This window comes from Talpa occidentalis, unplaced genomic scaffold, assembly GCF_014898055.3.
Source record: "Talpa occidentalis isolate TD23 unplaced genomic scaffold, MPIMG_talOcc4v2.1 talOcc4.7, whole genome shotgun sequence".
Classification (NCBI taxonomy): Eukaryota; Metazoa; Chordata; class Mammalia; order Eulipotyphla; family Talpidae; genus Talpa; species Talpa occidentalis.
This window is the reverse complement of record NW_023605083.1, coordinates 64,817,352-64,845,066: the sequence shown is the minus strand read 5'-3', so window position 1 is coordinate 64,845,066 and position 27,715 is coordinate 64,817,352. Positions and strand designations below refer to the sequence as shown.

Below are 27,715 nucleotides of genomic sequence, written 5' to 3'. Positions count from 1 at the left end.
TTGTGAAGAACAAGGTCACAAATGAGAATTCTCTCCCAAGTGAAGATTCTAGGAACCCACTTGTACAACCTGATCAACAACCAGTGAATCTGAGAGGGAACAATTGAGATCAGAGGTCCTAGAGATGAACTGAGTTAGAACTCACACTTGGGATGCTGTGGACAAGTCACCCAAGCCCTCTACACCTTAGTTTCTTCTTCCTGGCCTGCAGACACCCAAACAAGAGGAACCCAATTTCCTGCCATGATGGTGTCTCATGGGAAAGTCGGTAGGTTGGGGGCACCTGGAGAGCTCCTTTTGGGGTCCTGCCTTCTTGGGCCTAACTCCACACCCCATGCCCTCTGGTCTCATGTCTGCACTAAAGGAGTGATGCTCAAATGACAAAGAAACTGAGTGTCCTCTGAAAAGGGAGCAGGGACCCTGACAGGGTCACGATCCCCCAGGTTGAGCAGATCATGGACACTGACTAGCTAGATAGCAGAAGCCCCCCAGATGCAGAGCTAACAGCAGGGCAACAACATGGGAATGTCCCAGAGGTGGCCAGAGCCCAGGGGAGACCCCAGCCCCAGTCAAGCAGCAGCCACCCAGCTTTCTGGCTGCAGGACATGAAGTCTGATAGCCCACATGCCTGCCCTCACACTTGAAGCAGAGTGACAGCCAAGCACAGAAACAGAGAATGCACCCGGGCTGTGGGCAGATGGGCAGCATGGCCACTGGGAGGTCAGGTTCACCCAAAGACTGTGCATAATAGACACGGAAAATCTTTACCGGCCTACCCATCTTGCCCCTCTTGCCAGGAACGCCAGGCAGACCCTATAGGGGGAGAGACAGGGAAGAGGTCAGGTCAGGATTGCGATGGGGACGGCTAGCATTGCCCACACCCACCCGAGCCGCCAACAAGAGGACATCAGAGTGTCCAGCATGCAGGCCACATGCACCAGTTATGGGCGCCTCGATGGACGGTCCTTCTGTAGGGTTGGGGTCTGCATGGATCTGAGCTGGGAGACTCTTTAGGAAGGCACCCCACATTCCTGATATTCTGCTCAACAAACGCGCCTCTGATTTCCTAAGAATCTCTACACCAGCTTGTTGAGGAGTTGACAACTGAGTTCCCCAAAATGGGCCCAGGCTGAGAGGGGACGGAGAAGACAGTCCAGAGGCCCATGGACTTCTGTCATAATCGCTCAACTCTGTCCCAGGAGCTGAAGCAGCCAGTGACAATGCGTAGACAGTCGAGCATGGTATGTTCAATGAAACTATAAAACAGACAAGGAGCAGATTGGGCCCGTGGGCTGTGGTTTACAGACACTTGATCTGAGACATAAAGTGGGCCCATTTCTTATCTGCTGACAGCCCTTCAGAAGCTCCCCATGTACTCAGAGTAGAGGCCCTTTCCTGACCTGGCCCCCCAGTGCTGTGTAAGATCATGGTAGGTGTCCCCTCCAGCCTCGGCTCCCCCTCTACCTGCCTCACACGCTGTCCCCAAGTCGTGACTTGCTCCCTTAGTGGACTCCTATTCAACTCAGGGGCACCTCCTCCAGGAGGAATTCCATGACTCCCCCAGGCAAAGAGGGTGATTGGATGGGAGGGAGAGTAGAGAAAGCCCACTCACTCTTTCTCCATCGGAACCTGGCAGGCCGTAGAGCCCTGGGAGTCCAATGTAGCCCTAGGAAAGAGCAGGTGGGGAATCAGAGGTGCTGAGCGATGGGGTAGTGTGGCTGGCCGACCCATCCCAGGCCTCCCCCACGGCTCCCACACCCTGGTTCCTCTTCCTTGCTGGTGGCAGCAGTGGCTCCGGCGGCTCCTCGAAGACATAGGCCTTGAGGCAAGTGTATATGCCCATGGACTGCATGGTGCTGGCTTCCACGATGTAGTCCAAAGGCACATACCCTCACACCAGGGAAGGGTGCGGGCACTCGCAGCGGGAGGCCCGCCCCGCGCCGGGGGTCCGGGACCTGCGGGAAGGAAGCTCGGGGCTGTGTTAGATGCTAGAGGAGCACCGGGTCCTACCAACCCCCGGAACGCTGGTGAGCCTCATAGCTCCTGCTATGCCCCCCAGGTGTCTCAGGCCCTAGATGCACACATCACACCCACCTCTGAAGTCCTGCCAAACACATGTGTCACCAAGTCCAGCCCTCCACAGACCATGCATGCTGGCTGTCACCCCCTTACATGACACACAGGAAACCATGGCTCTGGATAAGGCCACACTAGTCAGGAGTGGAGCTGGGGTGCACCATCCCAGAATGCACCTGACTCTGCCTCCCAGCCTCTGGTCACGCTATGCCCTCCAGTAGGCAGCCCCAGCCCATGCCCAGGTCCATGGTGCAAACCCTTCAAAGCCCATCTCTAAAGCTCTTCCCACTGGCAAGCACCCTGACACCCCAAGCCATCTCTTATCTCTTCCTCAGTTAAATGCATTTAAATATTTTCAGTATTTAATGTATTTCAGTTAATGCATTTCATTTAAGTAATTTCTCCACTGTACCTTCACCATCTGTGTTTGGGTTTCTGGTCCTCATTAGCCTGGGAACTTCTCAAGGGCTGGGACCTAGTCCCAGGTTCCTATCACTGCCTGCACTCTCTAGATGTGTGTGGAATACTTAATAATAACTATAATAAAAGCTAATGTTTATTGACCGCAGACCATAGGCCGGATCCCCCTCACACACACGAAAACATTTACTCACCCTTACTACACCCCCAGCAAGCAGAGGTTATTGCTCAGCCCCTATAGAAGGGTGCTCAGAGAGGTGAAGTGTCTTGACCAGGGTCACACAGTTGGAATGTGGTAGAAACGGCTCCGGGCCAGGTTCCTAACCACTCACCTACACTGCCTCCTACAATCAATCAACCCACATAGGCTCACACATATCTCTCCTTGCCCACAAAGTCAAAAGGTCACAAAGCCTCCTTCCCAGCATCCAGAGGGATAAATACCTTTTCTGATCCTTCCAAGCAGGGCTTATATTCCAGGACTCAGAGAGGTTGAGCAACTTGCTCAAGACCCTACCGCCCAGCAGAGCAGGTCTCAGACCTGCACTCTATCTCTCTGACAAATATGAGGATGGTATGGAGGGTGAAGGGTGACCTGAACAACCCTGCTCATCCAGCGTTCCCGGCTCTGAGACCCCAAGAGGGGATGCTGGGGTGGATCACCTCTCTCCCCAGATATGGATGGCCTCAAGCTACCGCCAGCATGGCCTGGTCAAGCAGCCCAGGTGTCAAGCACCCCTCTTCCCGCCTTGCTTCCTGGCATATCAGGACCCAGGTGGCTGAACTGAGAAGACTTTCTTCCTGCACTCAGAAGCTTCCTCTGGGACCACAGCTGGATCGAGGAAGGGAGGTGCAGTATCCTAGGGAGCCCCTGGCCCTGGCAGATCACCACCATCATCGTCATGTCCTGGGGAATGGCCCACCAGCCCCTTGCCACCTCCAGACACACTCTTAATAGCCGCCTGCCAGTTCCAGGGGTTGAGGCCGAGACGGCAGCCATAAATAGCTTTGGCTCAGGAGCAGAGGACACGTCACACTAGACCAGGACTGGCCGAGGACCGTGACCCACTTGCTGAGCATTCTTTGAGAGGCAGAGCCCAGCCCTCAGGACAACTGGGTCCTTGTCCCAGGTTCACTTCAGGTGTGCAGTGTGAACTGGGCATCTGGTCCCCATCAGGAACCCTTTTCCTTATACGTAAAAGAGAAGATCATCGCTCAGTCATTTAAAGGACACTTACTCACATTCAAATTACCCAGAACCTTCTCACCAGCCCACAGCCCCCCTGGGAGCCCCCACCTGGGAGCCTCTCCTCAGCAGCGCTGCTTCCAAATTCTTGGCATCCTCACAACCGTGCTAGAGGTAGGAGTGGATATGTGCCACTGTAAAGATGGGCAAACTGAGCCTTCTGGCTGCTCAAGGTTTGCTCCAGGGGCCTTGAAGTAGATGGAGAGCAGATGGCCCATCAGCTTCCAGACTGGGGCAACATTCAGCCCTCAGGCACCATTATCCTCCAAAAAGTGGTATCCCCCAATCCTCACCTCCCAGCCCCCCAATTGGGAGCAGGAGAGGCCTCTGGAGAGACAGCACACAAAGTGTCCTGGCTTTGGTTCCCTAGCTCTGGAGAAGTGCTAGGAACATGGCAAGCCAGCGCCTGGTTTTAGTAGCTGGGGCACGGCCACGCCCACAGCTATAGCCATGGGCCATACATAGCTCATGGGCTCATGGGCTCCAGGGTCCCCCATCACCTACCCTTCCTGTGCTCCTCTGCTCTCCAGGGGGGGCTCAGGAGGGAGGGTCTCGGCCCCGATTCTCTGACAGACCGGGTGGGAACCTTTCAGCCCCAATCAGACATAGGTCCCCTGGGGGACAGGTCATACCTACCCAGAATCCCACCTGTGTGCCACTTACCCGGCTGCCTTTGGGGCCAGGTTCTCCTACCGGTCCAGGTAACCCCTGGAACAAAAAAGGCAGAGGGGCAAGGACATATGGAAACGTTCTACCTCCTGCCAACAACCAGGGCCAGTCCTGTCTCCTGTGGGCATCAGCTGCCCCCTCTGTAGAACAAGAGTGGGGCTATATTTGGGGTCTTCAAACTGAGCCTTCCTTGCATCAGGGGGGAAACTCATTGGAGGAGCCTCTGGGGCCCTACCCCCACAGTCCCAGAACTTCCCTGTCTTCAGTTCTCTTGCTGAGCATCCCTGCCCGGCTGCCTGTATAGCAAGACTTCCTTGGTCCAGCCCCCTGAAATCCCCTTTTTTGGGACCCACCCAGTGGGCACAGCTCTTTGGCCCCCAGCCTGCAACCTCCCTCTGTCTTGGGGTACCCATGGCCATCTCCACACCACCATGGCCACAGAGCTTCCAGAAGCCATATACTGCACCTGCCTGCCAGGGTAACCTTTGGCCCCTGGGCTGCCCTCAGGTCCTGGCTGCCCCTGCAAAGGAAGAGAGAGAGAGAGACATAAGGGAGAGACCCTGGTCTGGCTGGCTCCCACCTGGAGGCAGTGAGGGCTCACAATGGACAAAGAGAAAGGCAAGAATGTGAGATGAATCCAAAAGGGAGGAGGGGAGGCCATGGGTCTGCTGGGTCCCCAAGCCCACCTTCTGCAAAACCGGTCAGACCAGATCGAAGGGACAAAACCCCTTGGCTCCTAGGCCCAGGAATAAGAAAGCACTGAAGAGGCCTGGCTGGCTCTCCACGCTGGCAGGGGAGGCTGTTTGACTTGGGCCAGGGCAGCCAAAATTCCTGCAAACCCCATGGCGGCGTGTATAATATCCCCTAACATTGCCTGGAACAGGCCAGCTATTCATGGCTCTAACCAGAGTTGAGCGGCTCAAGCCAACTCAGGGCTGGCATGGACTCCAGCTCTTTCAGGCAGATGTGACTGGGGGAGAGGTGGGGCAGGAGCCCCAGCAGGATGGGAGGCAAAACTGCCTGGCCCCAGGGCTCACTCAGAGCAGGGTGCTGGTAAGAGGCCAGGGAAGGCTGGGGCTGGAACCAGGGAGAGCAGGCAGTTCAGGGCTGAGGTCGGGGCCCTCACCTGTTCTCCAGGGTGCCCCGCAGGTCCAGGATACCCCTTGTGCCCCTGCAGGAAGAAGAAAAGGCATCAGGCCCAGATGGCAAGTCAGGGTCTGCAGGTCACAGAGGCTCAGTCTCCAGCTTCCCTTTTCAGTGCAGCATGCCCTGCTGCAGAAGTAGGGCCTGCTCAGTACACTCAGTACATCACTGAATGGCTGTCTACTCAGGGATAGTAGGTTCTTAGACCGGAGAAGTCAGGGGGCGGCTCACTGCTTCAGCAGGACTTGTGAGCTGAGCTGGGAAATGGCAATTATGATGGAATGATGCTGTACCCCAAATCCAAACATTCTTTCCTAATCCAGAGACGACAGGGTGGAGGGATTTCTCAAAGGATGGGTGGGTCATTTAAGAATCTTAAGGTCGAAATTTGCTCAGTCACCAGTGATGCTGGAACCTTCCATCAGGGGCTTCCCCTTCCCATAAAGTCCCTCTCAGAAAAATTTCACACATGTTGACCAAATATATGAACCAAAAGAGCTGCCTCTCTTCCTCCCACTGTCTTGCATCCTATTCCAAAAGCACACTGCAAAGGTCTCTAGATCAAGAAAATCAAAAAAAGCGTGTGCGTTTGGGTGGTGCTGGGGATGACCCTGTGCTAGTTCATAAGCTTAGGGGCTCTCTGAAAGACTTCAAACTTCCATCAGCTTCAGGCTGTTGTGAAGTAAGAACATTCAGGGGGCTTCTGTTTTAGATGGGGTGGCCACGGTGATCTGGCGGACGCCACACAGGGAGTCCCAGACACTCCCTAACTTACTGTGTGACTCTTGGAAAGTTACTGCCCTCTCTGGATTTGGAATGAGGGATTGGGAATTCTGAATCTCTTTGTTATAGAAAACACACACACACACACACACACACATAACACAATGCCTGTAGACCTCTCTAAGCCCTGCTGTTTACCCAGGATTATACCTCCATGGTCTCCTCCAGCCCTTCCAATAGCCTGATGAAGAGGGGGCAGGTGGGAGAGAGTCTCATCTCCATTTTATAGAGAAAAAAACTGAGTCTTGGAGAAAACTGAGTCTTGGCCATTTGCCCAAGTTCACTATTCTTCTGACACCTGAGGCCACTGAGAGCCTTGCAGGCATCCCAGACATGCAGACCATGTACATACACAAACACTCGCAGGCGCACACACTTGACACCCCCACAAACCTCCAGGAAGCGGGACTATAAACAGCAGAGTTGGTTTGATCCAAGCAGTTTGGGAGTTTACAAGCATTCCTTTTGCACCTACTCACCCCTCAAGACTGCTCGGTGATATGACTGCATCTCAAATCCAGGCCCGAGGAGATTGATACAACATGGCCAGGTAGGCTAGGAGGGGGCACAAGCTCTCCTCGCTGAGGCTCCGCTCTGGCCCAGCTAGTAGCTAGCAGGCCAGGTGGTTTAGGTCTCTGTTTTCAGATTGATCTGAATTTCTGTCCTGCTTCATCATTGGCTGGCTGTGTGTGACCTGAGGCCACTGATGTCACCTCTCTGAGCCTCAGATTCCTCTTCTGTAAAATGGGGATCTAAGGATTGGCACAGGGGTCATGGTCATAGGATGTGTGTAAAGCACTTAGCACAGTATCTGGCACTGAATTCAAGGGCCCTGTGAAGACTAGCTGCTGTTACCAACATGATCTCCCTATCTCATTCATTCAGTCAACAGTCACTGAGCTTTAACACACCCTTACCATTCTAGGTATGGGATGAGTGGGAAGACAACATCCTTTGCTTTACTGGAGTTTACTGTTTAATTAAGGATTAAGGAGACACCAAAACAAATAGACACAAAAGCTAATGTCTGTGACCTCCCCGGTGGCACAGCGGGTTGAGCACAGCACTGTGAAGCTGTCCACAGCCTCTGCAGCGGGGGTTCGATTCCCAGCCGGCCAGGGAGATACCCACATGGCATGGCAGACCTCACCTGTCTCACCTGCTGCTCCCCTCAGCAGTGCTTTCGGTCTGTCTGCCTGTTCTGCTCCCTGCTCTGTCTCTTGTGAATCCTCTCACCCTCCTGCAACTCTAGCCTGTACCCCAGCTCTTGTACAAATAAAAAATAAATATTTGAAAAAATAAATAGATAAAAGTTAATGTCTGGAGCTTCTAGGTGGTTGTTTCATGGGTACAGAATTTCAGTTTTACAAGATGAAAAAGTTCTGGAGATTTATTGCACAACAACATGGCACTACTGAATAGTACACTGAACATGGTCAAGATGGTCACTTTAGGTTATGTTCCCTTGATCATAATTAAAAATAAAAGTCAGGGCCTCCCTGGTGGCACAAGGGGTTAAGCACCGCACTATGAAGCAATCCGCAGCCTCTGCAGCACGAGTTTGATCCCCGGCCGGCCAGGAAGAATCCCACATGGCGAGGCAGACCTCTCCTGTCTCGCCCACTGCTCCCCTCAGCAGTGTATTTCAGTCAATCTGCCTGTTCTGTTCCCCACTCTGTCTCTGGTGGATTCTCTCACCCCCCACATCTCTGGCCTGTACCCCAGTTCTTGTATGCATAAATAAATAAATCTTTAAAAAATAAATAAATAAAAATAAAATTCAAAAGAGACATCATGTGTGGTGGTGACTAGTGCTATCAAGAAAAGCGAGCAGTTGAAACATAGAGAATGGCAGTGTCAGGCAGGGGGTTGTGCCTGCAGGCAGGCAGGCAGGGTGGGCTGCCTGGAGGAGGTGAATGAAGGGAGGCTGCACATAGGACTGGCTTTTTAAAGGGAAAGCATTCCAGGCAGAGGGAACAGCAGGTGCAAAAGCCCTGAAGCAAGGATGATTTTAGGGGGCTTGAGGAAGAACAAGGCTTATGTGAGTAGAGCAGAATGAGCGAGGAGAGAAGGCTAGGGGTGGTCAGAGAAGAAGGAAGCCACAGCAGGCCAGGGGTAATATGTTGGGAAGTCACAGGACAGCTTGGACATGTCATGATCTGACATGTAAAATAGCCATTCCTATCATTTCTGCACATGGAAATAGCAGACAAGAAAGAAGAGGTAAAGCATTTTTCCATGAAGAGCTAAATCTAGCCTGGAGCTCTAAGCTGTGTGACTCCATACAGGCAAATTCCCTCCCTGAGTAAAAAAGAGTCTATGGAATATGGGGGAAGGATCTCAGGAGATGCATGAAAGGGTCTGGGGAGCCTCTGGGCATCACTCACTCCTTTGGCTTTCTCTACAGCCACAAAGAAACCTGCTGGAAACCAATGCTTTAGCAGAGCAGTGTTGCCAGTGAAATCCTAGGAGGTGATTTCAAGTAAACACTTGACTCAGGATGCAGCTAAAATGAAAAGAATGCCTGAAATCTGGCCCCGCACTAAAGCCTCAGATACCTCAGCTCCTCACCTCCTTGGAATCACCCCTAGGAGGTAAGAGTTATCATGCATATTTGCCAGATGAGGAAATGGAGGCTCAGAAAGGTAAAGAGACTTTCCTGAGGTCACACAGCTTTCCAGGCACAGTGCAGGCTGTGACTCAATCTACATCTTTAATCACCAAATCATGGGATGAGACACATTACTGAGACCCGAGATCAACCTTGAGCCACAGGGCCACCCCCACAAGATCCCCTTCCAGAAGATCCACCTCCCCGGGACACAGCATTATTGGGGCAAAAGATGGTCACAGAATCCTGGAGTATCCAAGTTGAAAGGAACTCAGCCATCAATTTAGTAGCCTCCTTTCTCGATGGACAGACTGAGACATCAAGTCTGAGAGGGGTGAAGGGACTTACCTGAGTTACTTAGCAAGTTAGGACCAAGCCCAAATGTTCCACAGGGTTCTGGACCTGCTGGGCTGTGCTTTGTCCAGAAGGCCACAATTCCTAGCTAACCATCAGAGGACCCTAAGAATCCTGAACATGGCCGTGAATGCCCCTGTCATTCTGCTAGCCTGGAGGAGCAGAGACTGAGCACAGTCAAGGTATGAGGTGAGGGCAGGGGGAGGTTTGTGTGTTCCCTGGAAGCACCTTAGCAGTGTTTATCAAGCTAAGGCCAGCCAAACAGCTTCAAATGACAGGGCCCGGGGACCTGGAAGAATCTAAACCATTATCTTCTACAGGGCCCCAGCAATTACCAGACAGGCACTGACCACAAGGTGGACCCACGGGCAGTCATTGCCCCATACATGATTGATGCCTGACTGGTACTAGGGGAGAGTAGATGCTTCAGGGGCTCTCCAGGGACCACAGAGTCTGCAAGGGCCTCTGGCTGCCCAGCAGGCGGGTCTCCACAGGACCCATGTTTATAATAGAACTTGGTCTATATTTTGGTTTGGGAGCCAGATTAATCACTGCTTACAATGCACAAAGAAAAACCAGACATCACCTCACTGTTGCTGCAGACAGTCTCCCTGTCAGCTGGGATGCTATTTGGGCTTTGGGCAGGGAGGGGGTTCTGTCCTTGCCTAGGGGTCCTGGGGACCAACATATGCCCAGAATGCAACTGTTCCCCCAGACCCCACCTCAACCTGTATGTGGCGCCAACTTCTTTTATGGGAAAATGGAACTCACCATCCTCACAAAGCACTCTTCCCACTGAACTTCCCTACCACCTCGGCAGCCTGCAAGTCACCCGGGGCAGCCAGCACAACAGAGAACCCTGCTCACATAATTGAAAGAATCGGGAATAAAAAGAATAGGTCAGGAGACAGAGTGACTGATTCCGCTATTCTGGCCAAATTCCTCCTCCTCTGGGGACCTCAATTTCCCCAGCTGCCCTCTCAAAGCATTGGCTCAGAAATTGTAGGATTCGAAAATGTGCCTGCCGCTTGTCCAAAAGCAATGTCCATCACAGCACAGCCAGGCTGTGCACAGCAAATACTTGAAATAGGGCAGGGCAGGAGGCAGTTTCTGCATGGCTCATCTGTTCATCAAACCATCCATCCATCCAAATGGGTGAGCCCCAACAATGAGTCTGACCCTGTGTTGAGCATGAAGACTACTTTGGTGAACAAAACAAACCTCCATCCACCTACCAGTGGGATGAAGAAGCACTGAGTGCTAGGAGCGGACAGCCTACCAGAGCAAACAGGCTGAAGGAGCTGGCATTGGGGCACAAGGTAGGTGTGGAGCTCAGAAATGGCAGTGGGAGTGTACACAAAACCCCAGAGCAGCTCAGAAACAGGAGAGCATGGAGGAGGTTCTCGGTAGGGACTCTGCTTGGAACTGGGGTTGTCACGTCCAGGTAGAACTAACCGATAAGTTGCAGTTGGATTCAGGCAACCTCAAAAACATTTCCAGGTGACCCCTCTGCCCCCTTCCCATTGATAGTGGCCAAATTGGGGGGCATAGGGATGACTTGTGGGCAGACTGAGGGCTGCAGGAGGGGACAAGAAAGAAGTTTCAACTTGAAAACCAATTTCCCACACCTGGGATGGTGTGTGAATAAAATCCCAAGGATATATCAGGATTTGGCAGGAAAGATCAATGAGTGATGTCTGGAGTAAGCAAAGGAGGGAAGGAGGTGCGAGACTGAGCACCCTCACATGGGGTTAAGTTTCTCATGAAGAAACAAAATGAGCAGGCCCTCTGCACACCTGCTCCAGCCCAAGATATGCCAAGGGCCACAGTGAGTGCCCACTAGCCAGAAAGCACAGCATCCCAGAGAGACAGAGAATCTGGGCTGGGGAGACAAGGGATAACTTTCACCCAGGAGGTGCAGGGAGGGATCTTGAGGAAGGCATATAAGAACAGAACCGAAGGATAGACACAGGAAGCCCAGCATGGAGGGGAGTGCTTTCCAGGGGCCAAGTGGCATAAGCACACATGGCCGGGCACAGGGCACGGAGGAGCAGATGTGAGGGTTTCTACACAGCAGTTTCTCAGCCTCAGCACCACTGGCCTAGACCAGTCCGTGGTAGAAGCACTGTCCTGTGCATTGTGAGAGATTTAGCATCTTATTAGATTTCTGCCCATTTGAAGCTACTAGCACGCCTCCTAACTGTGATGAAACTTGATGCCAGCATTACTAACTGTTCTCTGGGCAGTAAAATCACCCCAGTTGAGAGGCTCTATAGGGGAGGAGGCAGGAGGGTGAGGCTTGGAATGACAAAGGACTCCCAGGAGCAAAGGGGGTGCTCCCAGCCTTCCTGGCTAGTGGAGGGTAGTTAACTGGGCACGAGGTAAGAAAACTGATTTGATGGGCTCAGGCGGGCAAGACCAGCATTGCTTCTTCATAATCACTGTGATCATTCATTCATTCAACAAAAATGTATGAAGGGCTTATCCTGTGCCAGCCCCTGACTACTGCTGCATTTAACCTTCCACCCATGCCAGGAGGCAACTGAGGCTCCATGTGGTCATTTGGCCAGCAGGAGAGGGGCCGAGCTGGGTTCTGTAGGGTTTAGATGACCCAGTCTATGTGCCTGTCCAGCCCTGGGAATGCCTTGGCGAGCACTGCAGGTGGGAAAGCTGTTTGTTGCTCTATGTGCCTGCTCTTATCTAAGAAGCTGCTGCAGTCAGCTTACAGAGAGGAAAAGGGCCTAAGGACAGAAGACCTGGGTTCAAATCCCAGCTCTGCCACTGAATGACCCCGGAAGAGATTTCCAACAAAACAGCAGCTGTTGGTTTTGGCTGCACAGGAGAATCATGCGTCTGGATCCTGCTCTCCATGACCCAGAACCCCATTGGTGGCACCCAAGCTCCCCATCAGGTTCTGATGCACAGATGGCGTGGGGCACACCGTCACTCTCTCCATGGGCCCCCTAAGATCTCATAGCACCTGACACCAGACAGGCACAGGGAATATGGCCACGTAATGCTGCCGGCTGACTGGATGAATGAGGCCTACTGGGGCCTTGGTTTTCTCAGCTGTGAAAACTGCCTGACTGGGAGGCACCATAAGAAAACCAGCTGATGGGGGACAGGAAGTCCTTCTGCCACACAATTTCATATGGGACCAACCCAAAATGCCTTTCTCCTGCCTCCCCTCCTCCATGGTCCTGTTCATCTTCTAGCATACTTGATATTTTTATTGTTTTTCTTTATTGTCTGTCATTTTCTCCTACCCCAAACACAGGAATACAAGCTCCTGGCGGGGAGGGGCGGGGAATATTTTCTATTTGGCTCAATACCTTACCCAGGGCCTGGCACAGGGCAGACATTCAATCAATTCTGTGCAATTAATGAATAGGATAGTGGGGTCACTTTGACAGCAAAATTCAACATGCCGGCGAGCAAAGAGGACCCTGACACCAACCCCCACCAATGCTTCTCCCCCAGGCTCCCCACATGAGATAATGCAGAAAAGCCACACAAGAAGGCTGGGGGCACAGTGGCTGCTGAAACTAGATACTTTGCTTCCACTGGGATGCCACCCCAGGGCGCCCCTCCTTGACTTGGGGCCAGAGCTTCCCCAGGCTCTGCCCACCACCCTTGTGAGCTAGTGGTGCAGGCCCAGCTCCTCCATGTCTGCCAAGCCAGGGCCAGAGGGATACAGTATAAATAGTTCTGCCCGATAGCTTACCAACCACAGGAGGCCTCTCCCTATTCAGGTGAGCTGGTTCCTCTTGGCTGGGAGCTCTAGGCCTCCCTAGCTATTTTCTGGAAGCAAGGGGGTCCTGGAACTCCAGGCAGGAGCCGTCCAGCCTGCTTCTCCCATCTCCTGCCACCTCCCACCCCCAGGCAGCTTGAGACCACCACTGGTTACTTTATGAGCCGGGACTGGAAGGAGCCTTTTCCACTCACACCTCATCCATCAGAAAGTGCTGGAACCCAGAGGGGAAGTGAGTGGGGAGAGGGAGTTCTTCTGTGTTCTATGAGCCAGAAAATACCACATTTTCCTAGCTCAGACAGTCACGAGCTCCTGTCTGGGTTTGATCATTTCAGACTTGAGGTGTGGCCTGCTCCAGCCATAGAGAGTGAAGAAGAGGATGGAGGGATGTGATACTCTGCTTTATGGAGACTCTCAGAGCAAGGGCAGCATGGATCCAGGAGAAACCACAGCTGTCCAGAGGAGAACCAGATGGCCCTGTGAGAGGGCAACTGTGGCCACAGCTGGGAGCCAAGAGAGGAAGCCTAAGACATGGCCCTTGACTGGTATGCCCCCTAGAAAACCATCAGTCATGGGGAATTTTCCTGCACAAAGCTGTTAGCCCTTGACCCTCATTTCCTCCCTGTTTCCTGAATACCTACTATGCACAGGCCCTGTGCTAGACTCCAAAAGGAGTGCTACAAATCAGATTCGCGTGCTCTGAGTTGGTGAGGCTAGACTTGGCTGAAAATGACAAAGCTAAGAAGAGCTAAGGGTCTTTTAGCAGAGTGGAGGCTCCTGGCCTCCAGGAGGGCTTCCTGGAATAGGCACTAGAGTTGAGACTGAAGGATGGGAGGTCCTGAGAGAAGATGGAAAGGGATCCAGAGGGGCTATAAGCCAGAAACCCATTATCTGGGAAAATTCTAGAGGTAATTTCCCCACCATTACTAAAGCAGGGATGGGCATGTCAACAGTTCAGAATGTACAGGAAATGCTTTACATCTTGGAGCATTTTCCTACAGCAAATCAGGAAGAGAGGAATAGTAGACTCAGAGAGATTATTCACTTGCCCAAGATCACACAGCTAGCAAATGATGGCGCCTGGGTAGAACCCAGGTCTAACAGACCCAGGCAGTGGGGGGCCAAGGAGGGTGTTACTGTCTCCCTCCCAGGTAGGAGGAGGAGGACTGAGGCTCAGATGAGGCTCCCAAGGGCACTCAGCCAACAGGAGGTGGAACCTCTGATGGTGTCCCTGGGAGCAGCTGGGCCTTGGGGGAGGGATGGCTAACCAGGACTGCTTCTGGTCACACTTCATTAACCACAGTGGGGGGACCTACTCCAAGCTCCCAGGCTAGCACAGACCCTCAGAAACCTCTCTCACTTCCCACCAATGTCCCCAGTGCCCAGGGCAGCTGGGCTGGAGGAGGGACAGGAAGGAGGGTGGGCAGCCAATTCTCCTGTCTGAAGACCCCTGTCTAGGAAGCCCACTGGGAAAAGCAAAGCATGGAAACTAAGACATACCTTTCGGCCAAGAGGCCCTGGATTCCCAACGAGTCCGGGCAAGCCCACATCACCCTGAAAACACAAGACACGGGGGTAAGCCAGAAGAGGAGCAGAGACTCTCATTACATTGAAAGTGCAACTTCACATGGCCAGTTGTTTGCAAACAGGATTCATAGTGATCTAGGGGTCTCCCAGGAGGCCTCTGGGTGGGGTGGGGGCAGCCAAGTGGACAAGGTACCCAGCCCCTTCTCACTCAACTCAGCTGCTCCACTTGGCCTATTGTATAGATTGGTCATCAGCAGAGGATCCCATCCGGGGAGTGGGCTCCACTGCTAACACCATGTTTGAAAACCACTGTCTCAGATGTGTGACTCAGATGTCCCCTTCTAATCTGTTTGCTCCTCTTACTCCCGGGACACCTATCTGTTTATTCCTCAGTCTTGCAGGGCGTGGAGGTCATCCAGCAGGGGACATTTCTGCCGCCGCCATGAGACCTGAGAGCAGACAACACAGGGGCAGGAGGGAAGAGGCCTGCAGACTTCTTGCTGCTCACCAGCTGCATGGCCTTCAGCCAGCCGCCCACCGTGGGGCCTCTGTTTCCTCATCTGCACCCGGGCCCTCAGCTCTGGCTTCTGAGGTTCAGATGTGGGTCAAATGGGAGCATTTGCATGTGGATTTCATACCCAATAAAAGTTTACTGAATGAAAAAACTTATCAATGAGGCTGTGAAGGAACGAGGCATGAGCCACCCGTGTCTCGGGAAAATCAAAGGGAGCAGACACTTCTGTGAGGCCACACACAGGCCACTGGGGCGAGAAGCAGTGTTCTGTGGGGAAGGCTTGGCTGTATCTGGAAGGAAGTCCAACAGACTCAGCGTTCCTTGTAGGATATGGAAGATTGAGACACTGGGTGTGGGAAATTACTTGGAGTCCTGGGTTCCCTGCTCTAGCTTGTCCTGCCCCCCTCCAGGCCCACTGCTTGGCTCATGGGGTGGAAGCTTCAGGGATGGATAAGGTCCTTTGACCTAAGTGTTCTCTTCCATGGGAGAACATTCCAGTCTTATAGTTATTTAGAGCTAGGGAACTCTGAATCTCTACCCGGTTCCCTTCCTACCTCCTGGAAATCCACAGACTTCTTGCTCGAATGAACACCCCTGGAGTGGACTCTGAGTATCTGTTGGAAGCTTCCTGGGTATGTGCCACCAAGAAGCTTCTGGATGCCGCGTCACCTTGCAGGTCTTGCAGAAAGCCACATAGGGCTTTAGACAAAGGACATTCACTGAGTATTGCACACAGGTAGGATGTTCTGGCACTTTAGTGGCTGAACCCCAGAAGAAGGCAATGAGGAATGGCTTTAGGTTTGGTGTTGGGAAAGGTTAAGGGGCTTCAAGGAGAAAACCAATCCATACCCTGAGCTTTCAACTTTTCCACGTTCCTGACCTTGTCACGCAGTGGGCTCTGCAACCAGGGCTTACCCCAGAGCGTGGTGGTTTCCCTACTGTCTACCCGCCCTCTTCCCTGAGTGCCGGGGTCCCTGGAAACCTACCTTTGCCCCATCGTGGGCTTTTCCTGGTGAGAGCCCCGGGTCCCCTTTCTGTCCCTGAAACAAAAACAATTCTGCTTTGGCCACCAAGCCATCTAGAGAGTCTATGTCCCCCAAAACTCTATTCAAAGCCCTGCTCCTGCTTAAATGCCCTTCCATCAAACCCACACTTAAACTCCTCCAATCCCATCACTCCCCGACTCTAACACCTTCCATAGCTTCCCACTGCTGTCTGATGCCAAATCCAAACTCTTCCTTTGGGGTCCTATGTCTTCCATCTTGTCCAGATTTTATTCTCCTTCCACCAATCAAACCCACAAGTGGGGTCCCTCTGTCCATCCCCAGGTACCAGCCCATTCCTTAGGCTGGCCCTGCACTTCTCGGTTACCTGGGCCTTGCTCAGACAATCCCTACCACCCAGAAAACCACTCCCCCAACCACCATGAGCCAAACCATAAACATTCTAGATGCAGCTTCAATGAGCAATGAGTCCTTTCCATACACAAGGGCATACATACACACACACACACACGCATGCATACTGCTGTGTGCATACACATGGGCACACATACATGCACACTGGTGTGCACATGCACTCAGTCATCTGCACATGCGCGAACACCCACACGGCACATGCACGCAATCACACAGGTGCATGCTTACACACCCACTGGCTTCTGACAGTTCTTGGCAAGGAGACGGTGAGATAATAGATGTGACACATGGGAGGGGTAGTTTGGTTGAATTAATTAATTCCCAGTTGGTTCTTTTCTTAGCCAGAACTAAGACCTTCCAATTCCTGACTCAGTCACTCTTACAGGAAATTTTTGCATTCCAAACTGGACAGTCTTGAGAGGGAAGGGAAAGGCCTTTTACTGCCCATCTACCCCACACTCCACACTGCTCTGGGCCAGCTCAGTGCAGCAACTGTTAGCCCTGGGTGCACTCAGGATCGAAACAGGAGTTCAGAGACTGGGTAACATGCAGATCATAGGCAAAATCTTTATTAAGTGTGACTAGATCCCTAGTTCGACTTCAAAGCCCTCATTTATAAATGGGAAATCTAGATGCTTTACCCCACTCCCTTTATGGCTAAAAGCCACAAGTACTCAGCTCTCTGTCTACCTGGGCCATCCAGATCACTTTTGCAGACCCCCCCGACTCTGTAATCCACAACCTCACACGGCAGCTCAGCTGCCCCTCACACTTCCACCCTCAGCTGTGCATAAGCCAGTTCCAATGCCTTTTATGTCCAGGGAGCAAGGCCAGGCCCAGGACTACCAAGGATTCCATGGCCAAAAAAGGCCAGCATCTCCTGCCCACCACACCCTCACCCACCTCGGTCTGCAGATGGCAGAAGGACCTAGAAAGCCTTCAGGGGCGGGCCTTTTTACATCCTGTTCTGTTATTTCATAAAACGGAAAACTGAGACCCAAGGAGAGGATGGATTTGCTTCCTTGCTTGAGGTCATTATTGGGGCCTTTTAGTTATTTATGGATTTTTCTCTGCATTCTCAGCAACCAGCACAGGGCTTGGGATGGAACCTCTGCCCAAGTACAACTTCAAGTACAGATACTTATTGAACATCTACTATGAATCAATTCCCTGGAATGAATACAGGGAATACCAAGGTGGAGAAACAAGACACAATGCATGTCTGTGGGAAATTCTCAAGGGAGAAACCAGAGAGACCGTAAACATTCACATTTACTTTTACTGAGTGTTCTTTTAAACCCCCAGCACATAAATTCATCAGGTACCAACGACCATCATCTCCATTTCACAGATGAGGAAACTAAGGCATAGAGAGAAAAAGTAACATGTCCAAGGTTATACAAGCAGAAATTGAGATTTAGACTCAGGCCCAGAGCCCAAGCTCTTTACATTTCAATGTACTGCAGATGAAAAAGTATAATACAGTACTAAATGAAGATGGGAAGAAGTCAGGGAGAACTTGACCCAGATGCTGGGTAAACTCCTAAAGGGAGTTACAACTCAGCTGAGCTTAGAGGAAGGTGATGAGGGAACCAATGAGGGTCAATTGGTTCAATTTCAATGCTTGAAATACCCCTGGTCAGGTGACTTCTGGGGTGAAGACCACTACATGAGAGAAATAAGAATATTGGTCTAGTTAACTGATTACACCTTGCTGAGGATAAGAACCTGGTCAAGCAGATTCAGTGCTCCAGCCAATGAGCCCACAAGACCTTGGGCAAGTCCCTTTCCCACCCTGGGTGGGGGACAATAGACTCTGCCAGGAGTAATTAGCAGAGCTTGTGTTACAAAAGATGGATGGAGTGGTATATTCTAAATTGAAAATGCTACAAATATAGGGGGATGGGAACTACCCTGAAGTCCTGTTCTAAAAGTAAGGTTGGGAGGCAGAAAGAGTAGAGGGATCTGGGCTGTGATGCTGAGAGAACAAAAGAGCAACAAAGCAGGAAGGATTGGGAACTTCTGGGCCAGAAGTCCCCTAGTAAGTCATCTCTGATCCCAAGTGTAGCACAGTGCCTGGCCCACAGAAGCATCATAAAATATTTCACAAACAAGCAAAGGAATGAACGAAATCTCAAGAGGTGACCCTTGGAACCACCTCTGAAGATTCGCAGGTCTTTCCTTATTGCCATTGCTGTTTCATGTGCTTAAAAATTTGACCAAAGCAATAAGACAAGAAAAACAAATAATAACAAACCTTTGAAGGAAACGAGACAAAGTGTATCTTTCTTAGTAAATAATGAGTGCCTATATAAAAATTCAGGAGAACAAACTGAACTTATTAGAACAAATAAGATAATTCAGAAAAGGGGATGGTTATTAAACAACATAAAAAGTACAAAAATGCAGAAGTCAATAGTTTTTTCAATAGCTGAGAGCCAGCTAGAAAATGTAATGGGCAAAAATATCCATTTATAATAGCAAAAATATATAAAATTTCTTCACACAAATTTAAAGAGTTTTTGCAATAAAAATGAAAAATGTTTGCTAACACATGTTTATAAAGTTCAACCAAATGGGAAGACATGCCAAGGTTTTAATAGAAAGGAAAACTTAATGTTTTAAAGATGTTAATTCTTCACAAATTAATATACACATTTAATATAATTCCAATAAAAATTCCAAAAGCATTTTAAAAGGAAATTATAAAGATGGAAAATAAAGTCCCTCTGACAGAAGTTAAGTATTTTAGAAGAAATGGGGAGAGGAAGATGGTGATATAAAGATAGTAACTATCATATAAAATAGTATTTTACTTGCCTAAAGATTTACAAACAGAGCAATGAAAGATATTTGAGTGGGCTGAAATAGACCCTGACGTATCTTATACTAGTGGACAAAAGGTTATTGAATAAGTGGTTAAATGGGAGGAAAATAAATTTTGAGCCTTGCCTTATAACTCCCCCATAAAGATTAGTTCTAGATAATTTAGATTTTTAAGAGTACAAATGATATTATGACATAATTAGAGATATGATGAAATATACCTACCTGATCTTAGAATGGGAAAGAAATATCTAAGTAAAAGCAAAGTAAAAACAACCCACTTTACATGGGGGTAGATGCTCTCCAAACGATCTGACCTATTTCCTGACAAGTGTTGGCTATAGTTATTAGTTTAAAATAGATAGCACTTTCACTTGTGAAAATCATCATGAGCATACTTAACAGGCAAACAAACTGGAAACATTGGTAAGGCAAATTAATAACCTTAAACTGTAGATATAAATAATTTTTAACAACCTACAACAAAAGACAACATCACAACCCCCAAAATAAATGAATTCAGAAATGGTGAAATACAGGTGGAAGACAGACGTAAGAAAAATATTTTCCTCATAGGTGATCAATAAAGTTACATGAAGTGAAAACAGTAATGAACTTTCTTTTTAAAACCTTCTCCTCTAAAGCTAACAGCAGCATGCATAGGTTCCATCTTTCTAGAAGGCAAGTATTAATAAAATAACAGCTAAATGCACATTTTAAACTGTTCTATGTGTATATACCTATATCCCTTGATAGCTACGTATTGCCTATCCACAGAGGAGGGCTGGATAGCTGTGGAGCTGAATTGCCTTGGGGCTGAAAGCATGGGCTTTGAGGTCACACAGAAAGAGTTCAAATCTTGTGTCTGCCACTGATGAGAAATGTGACCCTGGATAAGTTACTAGCCACTCTGGGCCTTAGTTTCCTCACCTGTGAAATGGGCAGTAACATCTCCCTGCAAAGTGCATAAAGCTCCTGGCCAGTCTCTGGACCCCAGGCTGCTCTAAATGCACTCAGTGCTTATTACTGGGCAGAGCCACTGCAGGAACTTACTCTCTTCTTGATATTTTCTAGACCTTTCCACATCTTCCTTAATGAGCACACCCTACCTCAGACATCAGAGGAAGGGTGATGGCTGGCTGGAGGCTGAGGCCCAATATCCATGGGGCTGCCTCCCATCAGGTCTTATCAGCAATGCCAGCAGCCTCCTGGGTCACTGAGCATGTCCTCTTTGGCCTCCCCTGGTGCCCAAAAGCTCATAGTAACTGTGGATAGAAACAGTTACATTGCGGGCCTTCCCTGGTGGCGCAGGAGGTTGAGCACAGCTCTGTGAAGCTGTTACGCAGCTTCTGCAGCGCCAGTTCGATCCTGGCTGGCAGGCGAGGGTCCCACATAGCGTGACAGACTTCTCCTATAGCGCCCGCTGCTCCCCTCAGCAGTGTATTTCAGTCAGTCTGCCTATTCTGTTCCCCACTCTGTCTCTGTCACCCTCCTGCATATCTGGCCTGTACCCCAGTTCTTTTATAACTAAATAAGAAAGAAAGAAAGAAAGAAAGAAAGAAAGAAAGAAAGAAAGAAAGAAAGAAAGAAAGAAAGAAAGAAAGAAAGAAAGAAAGAAAGAAAGAAAGAAAGAAAGGGAAAGAAAGAAAGAAAGAAAGAAAGAAAGAAAGAAAGAAAGAAAGAAAGAAAGAAAGAAAGAAAGAAAGAAAGAAAAAGAAAGAAAGAAAGAAAGAAAGAAAGAAAGAAAGAAAGAAAGAAAGAAAGAAAGAAAGAAAGAAAGAAAGAAAGAAAGAAAGAAAGAAAGAAAGAAAGAAAGAAAGAACAAACACCAGGGGTAGAGCTATTGGCTGCCAGGGAGAGGGCGTCCAGGTGTCTTCTCTTTCTCCCTGCACAGCAGGGGCTGTCTCCCCTGGCCTAGGACTCCTCACCTGTACCACAGTCCTGCAGCCCACCTGGCTTCCCTGAGGTCCAGCATCAGCATCCCCATCAGGGAAGCTCCAGGCCTCCCCACTGGTCACCCCTCACCCTACTGGCTGCTGGTCAGGCCCTGTTTCTCAAGTTGCCTGAGTGGCCTTTGCAAACCATCTGATCCTGTCACCTCTGCTGAAAACTCTGCATCAGACCTCAGTTCAACCTTCCTGTCCTTTGAGAAGGTGACCCCATCCCAGACCAGGCAATTTCATGCGCTCCCAGTGCCCACCATGTGGATCCCTGAGATGGGTAATTCTGCATTGACCACTGTGAAGAGCTTGTTTCCACCAGGCAGGCCCTGCCCCTGCTCAGATCCCATCGCAGGCCCGACGTCCTGCATCCTTTGTGCTGATAGCTGACCCTTCCAGGGGACCTGCCATAGGCCACACAGCTCTAAGCATCTCCATTACCCTTCACAAGAACCTGCGGGGGCAGCTACTTTTGTTATTCATATTCCAGAGGAAGAAACTGAGGCATGGGAAGTTCATAAAATTTTCTCACAGTCCAAGAACTAGATGGTGACAGAGCCAAGTTGAACTTGACTCCAGAGTCTGAGCTCTTAACCACTACATTTTTCTGATTCGTGGACACGTGAATCAGCTCAATGCCTCAAGCCTGGGCTCTAAGGTCAGCCAATGCTGGCCTCTTAGGTCCTAGGTCCTAGTTTCTCCGCCTCATTCTCAGAGTCCTTGATGTGGCTCATTGCAGGAGCTGCCAAAATCTCTCGATGGATTTGAGTGTGGAATACATAGCTATATGCTCCCTGGGGAAAGCCTGGGCCCCTGGAGGAAGTAGGTGGGTTGAGGCTGGGCTCTGGTCTGTACCAGCTGTGGGGTCCTTGTGAGCATTTTCTGATAGCTGACCCCAGACTCGGAATACAGCCCTGTCACTGCCTGTGACTGCGGGTGACCTGGGCTAGTCACCCAGGCCCTTGGTGACCTCAAGAAATGAAGGACCTTTGCTCTTTCTCCCCTTCTTGAGCTTCCTCAACCCACCTGTCTTTCACCCTCCAGTCCCCATCCCACAAGGAGACATCAGTAGCCCCTGAGGGCTTGATAAATGTACACTGAAGGATTGACTGTAGTGCCTGATCCAGACAAAGGGCAGGCTCCCTGCTACCAGAGCCTGGCTGATTTCTCTATTAGCAGCACATAGTAGGTGTTTTTTGACTGGAGGGGGTCAAGTGGCTGGGTGGTCCCAGAGGCAGCTCTGGACACCAACATCATAAGGAAGAGGAGCTAGCACAGGGCCCAGAGAGCCAGTCCTATGACCCCACCCAGTCACCTTCCAGACCCAAAGGGGATCATAGTAAATAGTGAGAACTCTGTCCCAAGAATCACAGACATTCATACAGATTCAAAGGATTTTCATACAATCTCAGCCAAATCAGGCATTCTACCCAGGAAGAGCCCCTGCATTAGCCCCGGTCTGGCCATGCCACCAATGAGGGCCCAAATCCAGTAGACTAGGACCTCCCACCCAACTGGCCTGTCCCTGGGCCACTTCCACTCACCCTTGGGCTCAGGGCCAAGTATCTTGGCAATGAGCATGCTTTTCCCCTTTGGTGCTTTGTGCAAGTGCTAATGGGAGAAACAACTTCCCATTCTGGGGTGTTTTCTAGAACCTACACCCTTCTCTGTTATGCACAGAAGCAGGCTGGATGCTTGTCCACAAGGGCCTGAATCCACAGGTCCCAGCTCCACGTGATGACAGGAAGACTCAACCTCTAGTACCAGCCTCACTCCCCACCCACAGAGTGCATCTCGAAATGGAAGAAGCAGCTGGCAGACCTCCGCCTGCCTGGGCATATCTGTAGGCATGATGGAGCGCAGGCCAGTCTGGGATTTCTGTGGGCCTGGGGGATGGAAAGGGGCCCAGGACCAGCCAAGGGGAGGAGCTAAGGAGCATCGCTGTCAGAGTAGGGGGTCAGTCTTGGAGCACGAGAGACCAGACCACCCCAGAGCAGGTCAAGATGGGCATGCTTCTGAGCAAACCTAGCCATTCAAAACCCTGAGTATCCTCAGCATCTTGTACCCCTGGGCTTTGGAGCTCTGAGGTCTCCCCACAAAGACAAGCTACCCTTGTCTCTGAAACCAGAAGCTAAACTCCCAACTTCTCCAAAAGAATTACACTCTCTTGGCTACTCTTTCATGTGGGAAGGTCCTGCTGCCATTTCCTAGACAGTGTCTTAATCTGCTTAAGCCTCAGTTTCCCCTTAGCGGACAATTTCCCATTTCCCATCCATAAATGGGTACAGTATCTCTGCTGGGGAAGTCAAGTGAGACAAGCTATATAAAGCATGTGCAGAGTTCCTAGCACACAAAAGGGTGTTATCATCACCAGTGCTTGCTTTGTTAAAACCCCTCTGCAGCTGCTGACCAAGGGACCTGAGGCCTCCAACCCTCCCCTTCTAAGAAAGGACTCCAGCCCAGCGCTGGCTGCAAGAGTCACAGACCTACAGGGCCTGAGGCTGGGGGCTTGCATCTTGGGAGACGCCTGAGCCAGCCAGCACTCTGATGCTGTGTGTCCTTATATCCAGGGCTACCTGTGTGCAACCTTTGTCCCAGCTCTCATATGAGCTGATAGGCTGGAGTTCTGTCCAGGAGTTAGACCTGGCCTGTGGCCAGTCAGTTAATAGCTTTCTTTAAGCCACTTGACCTTTGCAGTTGGGTTAGCAAAGAATGACCCTGGGCCCAGGCCAAACAAAATCCAAGTATGCTCTTCACTGGATTCACCCACAGAGCACAGGCAGGGCTGGGTAGCCTCCAACCAGGGACCCTTCCCAGACTGCCCCCCATTCCTTCCACACAGTTGCTGTGCTCTTGGCTTCCCTGAACTTGCATCTTCCTTCCTCTCCTTTTTCCCCAGCATTTCCTCAAGACTTCTTGGGCCTTCCCGGTGGCACAGCGGTTGAGTGCTGGGTTGCGAAGCTGCCTGTAGCAGGTTCAATCCCGTCCACCAGGCGAGGGTCCCACATGGCGCGCAGACCTCTACTGCTGCCCGCTGCTCCCCTCAGCAGTATACTTCATCGGTCTGCCTGTTCTGTTCCCAGCTCTGGCTCTGGTGAATTCTCTCACCCTCCTGCACTTCTGACTGTACCCAGTGCTTGTATAAATGAATAAATAAATCTTTAAAAAAAAAAAAAGACTTCTCCTGGTGACCTAAACGTTGCTGACCCGGCAAGCTTTCTGGAGCGCTCACTTCTCACTGCACGCGCTGCCCTGGACAAGCCTGTTCCCTGGCCGAGCTCCAGGAAGGACAGCAGAGCTCCAGAGCTCCAGTTCCCTGCAGTCAACAGAGCACCAGCCACTTTGGTCTCTTTGGTCTCCTGTAAAAGTTAACCGGAACAGTCCAGGAAGGCTCCCTTGGGGAGGTGGCATCTTTGTGCTAGTCAATTCCCCAGGCTCTATCTCTAGCTCAGAGCTCCCATGAGTTATAAAGTGTCCATCATGTATGATCTCTACCTGGCTGGGCTACAATGTTCCCAAATGCAACATCATCCTTATTCCTCCTCACAATGCTAATGCACCCCCTCCCTCATACCCCTGAGCTGGTGGACAGCCTCATCTCTCCTCTGTATCATCCAGGAATCCCTGCCTCTGCTCTGACCCACCCAGCCCATTCTCCACACGGCATCCAGTGATCTTTCTCAGTCATTCCATGGCAATTCGGCATGGCCCTCAGGGTGCACCTTAGACCCAGTAAACTTCATGTGCCCAGTTGGACACTCAAGGCCCTCCCTTGAGGGCACTAGTTTCTAGCTGCCCTTGCATTGCCCTGCATTTGCTCTCTGTAGCAGCAAATGACCTTTCTTCCTGCTGCCTTGAGGACTCTAGGTCCTAGCTACCCTTGTCTCTGAAACCAGAAGCTAAACTCCCAACTTCTCACTGTGTCTACAGCTCACCAGCACAGGACTGGCACTGGAGGGTGGGAATTAGGGAGTGCCCATGGCTTGGATGTGCCCCCTCCACAATGTTTGGATCCCTGGAGCACCTCAGGTATGGCCTCAACCCTAGTACTCCCTCCATGGCCTTATCTCCCGACCCCACAGCGAATACTCACTTTGGCTCCGGGAAGGCCTGGGAGGCCTGGATTTCCATAAGGGCCAGGAGGACCCTGAGTAAGAAAAGAAACAAAGAGATGAGGGAAATTAGAGGTCCTGGCAGGACCCTTCCACCCACCAGCTTAACCTTAGTAGGATGGGCAAGGTGACCTGCTTCCAGGGAGGGCCTCCTTGATGCAGGCGAGCACTGTACTGCATTAGGCACTTTCCAGGCATTTCTCTTTGCCTTATAACCCACAAGCTAATTACTATCGTTATTCCTATTTTGAAGATGAGGAAGCTGGTGCCCACAGAGGTTTACAACTACCTGATGTCACCCAGCTGCTAAGGGAAGAACTGGACCTCAGTCTCAGAAATGGGACTTCAAAGAACAACCCCTCACCTCTGACTTTCCCTGTCTTTCCACATTCCCTAGTCTGGCCCCAGCAGCCCTTCCTTGGCTGGCATCCTTGGGCTCAAGGCACGAGTGGCTGCTTGCTGGCTTCCTCTGTGTCTGTAGCTACTTCCTCATCACCTTTACGCCAGCTGTTCCCACCACCTGGCATGCTTTTCCCACCCACCCCTCCAGTTGAAATCCAACTCCTCCTTCAAGGTCAAGCCACTTCCTCCAGGAACATTCTAGGACCCCTCCTGCCTCGAGGAACACTTCCAACTTCTAGAGGAACCAACTCCAGCTGGACTTCCTTCTGTATGTGCTTTTGGGACAGAGAGCACAATAAAGGGAGCACCTGGACTCTTCTGAACCAAGGTGCATCCCTCCCATCACCACACCACATAGCCAGAGCTCTTCCTCAAATTCCTGTCAGCTCTGAGTCTCCAGGGTCCTTAAGGGATCAGCAGCAGCTGGGAAGACCAGGCCCAGAGAGTCAAAAAGTCTGAGCCCAGGCCACACAGCAGAGCACCGGCCAAGTGAGGAATGGGGCCCAGGCCTGTTGGCACCATGTCCAGGCTTATTCATGGCACTGGATACTCCCAGGACATATCTGAATCCCCTTCCAATAGCTGTGGCCTGCTATGTCCACTTTCTCTAGCAAGGGCCTTGTGCTGTGGGTTTACAGCCCAGTCAGGTAAACAAGGCTCAAGAATCAAACTTGCTGAGTGTCTTTGTCCAGCAGGAAGAGTCAGGAACAGTGGGGCTGGGCAGAGGCACCTGGAGTGGTCCTGCAGTGGCCTCCACACCAGCCTCCAGAATCATCGCCCTCGTCCTGGCCCCTCTTGACTCATCTGGCTAACTGTGTATGAACTTGCTTCCTTCCTCCCTCTCTGAGGCCAACTTCCCAGCTGCAGCCTGTCACATTCCGACCAAGGCACCTCCCTCTTCCTCGATGCCTGGGCTGGAACCCTCCCCTACTCTGAACACAGGGAGAAGGAGCAGTGTGTTTAGTTCGCTCAGCCTGGGGAATTTATAACAGTGTCACTTGTGACCCTCCCTCTAAAATAATCAGGTCTCCAACCCCTCCCAACATCCCGCCAAACAGTCTCCTGGCACATGGGTGTGCCTGGTAGTGTAACCTAGTCCCAGTTCTGAGCCCCCACCCCCAGCCTCTTTCCCCATCTGTCTTCTGAATGACTGGGACCCAGTGGTCACTAAAGAATCTGGAAGACTTGATATTTAGCCCACACCATGCTCCTGGGGTCTAACCTCAGAGCGCAGCCTGAACTGGGCACAGGTTGGATGGGGCGTGTTTGAGGTGCAGCCTCTCATACCCAGCACCCCCAGAACAAGACATGGGCTGCACAAGGTCAAGGTGGCCACTTCTCCCTAGCCATGCCCCCAACTAGCCCAAAGATGGGGGGCTGAGTACCCCACCTGCAGCTAGTGAAGTGGGGGCTTCTTGCTCCCTCACCCCCACCTCTCTGCCCCTCTGCAGCCACTGCCTTACAGAGAATAAAGCACATAGTTGACTGGGAGCCAAGCAGACTGATTCTATAAATGCTGCAGCCCAGGAAGTAGGGTGGGGGGAGAACCCAGGGATTCCCCAGCTTCCTTCAGTGGACTGGGGAAGTGAGTAGTGGTAGGATGGGACCTGCCCCAAAGCTTAGGGTGTCCTCAGGTAAAGCCCTGCCCTTCCCTGAGCCCAGAGTCACCATCTGTGCAGAGAGGAACTGGGATTGATTAATCTTAGCATTCTATTATCTTTGGAATTTTATGATCTATGGAATTTTTAGTCTAGAAACAGGATGAAGATGCAGGGGTGTGGTGGGGGGCAGAAACACAGAGAGCCTTAGAAGGATGTGAGGAGAGTCATTTGCTCACTCGTGGAATTTCTGAGCTGGGTGGAACCTTGGAAACGCCTTACCATGATCCTGGCTGTTATAGATGGGGAAACAGAAGCCCAGAGA

At 51.0% G+C, this 27,715-nt stretch overlaps 1 protein-coding gene across 6 annotated transcripts in view; it reads right to left on the bottom strand.

The window, feature by feature from the left end:
• Positions 1-27,715, bottom strand: part of COL27A1 (collagen type XXVII alpha 1 chain) — a 134,006-nt gene that overhangs the window by 83,805 nt on the left and 22,486 nt on the right. For all 6 annotated transcript variants that reach the window (XM_037495226.2, XM_037495228.2, XM_037495230.2 and 3 more), the window contains exons 5-12: positions 25,372-25,425; positions 16,081-16,134; positions 14,554-14,607; positions 5,538-5,582; positions 4,878-4,931; positions 4,406-4,450; positions 1,613-1,666; positions 769-813 (exon numbers count right to left, since the gene is read on the bottom strand). In XM_037495226.2, the coding sequence (XP_037351123.1) occupies positions 769-813; positions 1,613-1,666; positions 4,406-4,450; positions 4,878-4,931; positions 5,538-5,582; positions 14,554-14,607; positions 16,081-16,134; positions 25,372-25,425 (405 nt within the window). The remainder of the gene's footprint in view (positions 1-768; positions 814-1,612; positions 1,667-4,405; positions 4,451-4,877; positions 4,932-5,537; positions 5,583-14,553; positions 14,608-16,080; positions 16,135-25,371; positions 25,426-27,715) is intronic.